At 50.2% G+C, this 2222-nt stretch overlaps 1 protein-coding gene across 1 annotated transcript; it reads right to left on the bottom strand.

Annotated features, from left to right (window-relative positions):
- Positions 1 to 831: 831 nt before the first annotated feature.
- On the bottom strand, positions 832 to 1989 carry Pmar_PMAR003909 (hypothetical protein; the record flags this gene model as incomplete). The annotated part of the gene is made up of 3 exons (XM_002779415.1): positions 832 to 960; positions 1000 to 1103; positions 1182 to 1989. 3 exons carry the CDS (start codon positions 1987 to 1989, stop codon positions 832 to 834), a joined length of 1041 nt encoding a protein of 346 aa, XP_002779461.1.
- Positions 1990 to 2222: the final 233 nt, after the last annotated feature.

Genomic DNA, 2222 nt, shown 5'->3' with positions numbered 1-2222 from the left:
GTAACGCTATACAGCAGCCCAGATCCTCCCGCTGAGCTCGGAGGCATTTATAATACAGTTCGGGCCAAACGAAGTATATCGGGAGAGTAACGGGAAATCGGCGATTGAATATATGCTCGCCTACCTCAGCTGAGTTCAGGACCTAACCGTATCTGTCAGAGCACCAGCAATACGATACACTACTTGACCAAGACCCGCCTTTTAACAGTTTTTCAGCCCTCTCCAGAGCAAACCGTCGATTACGGTCGATCACCAACCCCCTCTAGTCGTAAGAGAGCAAGACGCCAAGCACTGGCTTGAATGTGTGGATGCATGAACGCTACCTAAACTACTCCTTAGCCTCAGGCGTTCACTCACTACACCATGAAAATCTACGCGCGGCTCGGTGGGAAATTCAACGAAAATTCCCTGAATTCTCTCGACACATTTGGTTGACAATATGCGTACCTCAGCATCATAAATATAGAATGCGACTCTACCAAGGCCTTAATATCGGCCACCGACTATCTCTTGAATGATATATACCCGTCTTCCCCCTCTACTCACCTGTAACTTCCTTATAGTGGCTGATAACGTCGTACAATCACCGACATACACCTTCATCGCCTTTCCTACCAGTGTCTTCACCAAAAGTATTCGATTATCCTCCCAAATACTCTCGATGTCTCTGGCACAGTCGCACGATGAGCTTCTACCACTACCAAGTAGGAGGGGAATGGTCATCATCATTTAGCATAAACCAACTGAGCAGGGGACAGTCGGTGGGCGAGCGAAAGAACTCTGACCTTGGGTGAAGGGTTAAACTCGTAATAAGGGTGCTGAGGGACGAAGCTAGACAGAGCACTCGGCAACAACAACAACAACGATGATGATGATGATGATGATGGTGATGGTGATGATGATGATGAATGGGAATAAACTTTTAAATGATACAGGAGGACAACCAAGACCCTCCAAGGGCTATGAGAATATGAAATCATTAATAATGGGGACAACTACCGCACTGCACACAATTCCCGCCAGCACAACGAGCGCACAAGACTTCAACCATATACCGCCACCAAGGATCGCCTTCTTCGCCCTAGGAGTGAAGACCTCATGAACTGCCCACACTACAAGACCGTATATAAGAGTGAACATAAGAGGACCAAGATGATGAAATCCTACCAGGCTGAGCTCACCCACCTGTCCGACATTCATGAGCTTGTTCCCAAGCATATACCCTAACACCGCAGCCACCCCAGCCTGTCCCTGCATCTCACGGCACAGCAGCAGATTGCCTAGGATTGAGCCCAGCAGGTACAGCCACAGCGCTTGAATGCCCACCTCTGGGAATAGGCTCGGTAGAGCTAGGGAGCTTACGACCCATTCAGGGGTAGTTGGGAAGGTTAATGCAGCAGGGAGGCCCGATGGGGAGAGTAATGTGGTGATCGCTAAGACCAAGACATAGTCGTCCACCGGCCACTCCCCTGTAAGGCTTGTCGGGACCTTGAACCATGTCCCTAGTACACCCAACCAAACACCTCCTCTACCAGAAGCCCAGGCCATAGACACAATACCACAAGTGTAGACTGATACTGGCCCTATACAAGGTAAGTGGCCCTCCTGAGTGGGGACAGTAGCATACATCATCACCAACACACCCAAGCATTTCATCACCAACACCACACGGTGAGCTAGTTTATCCAAAGCCATATACGACCAAGAGGAGCGTTCTATAGTTTTCATCTCAATGTAGGAAGCCAGATGGTCTACTGGTATGGCGCCGGCCGAGCCAATAGCATCGATAACCCTCTTACATGGTACTTGAGGGACCCTCACACACATAGTCTCACATGCAGCTACCCCTGGTTGCTTCCAAGCGAACCTATCCGAACCGTACGACGACAGCTTAGAGGACGTGCGAGGCGACCACCACTGTAGCCAATAGGCATCCACCCACAACCCAGGCTTGACAAGACCCATCAATGCCCCTATACCAGTTAACATATCATACACCCGCACGGCCACATAATCGGAGTAATGTGTGAGGGGCCTGAGGGCCTCTCTTAGGGGCATTGACCTACAGCGTTCAGGGTGATAGAGCAAAGTCCAGCTTAGGAAATCTAGACAACATTTGACACGTTCTGAGAGGGCGCATGATGGAGGCAAATACCTCGGGCCCGTATAGATCCTTCCCCCCTCTACCCCTGCATGGAGTCTTTCAACCAGCACAGTGTACT

This window comes from Perkinsus marinus (genome assembly GCF_000006405.1).
Source record: "Perkinsus marinus ATCC 50983 genomic scaffold scf_1104296947550, whole genome shotgun sequence".
NCBI classification, from domain to species: Eukaryota; Perkinsozoa; order Perkinsida; family Perkinsidae; genus Perkinsus; species Perkinsus marinus.
Note: the sequence above shows the minus strand (reverse complement) of the source record. Positions and strands in the feature narration are given on the sequence as shown.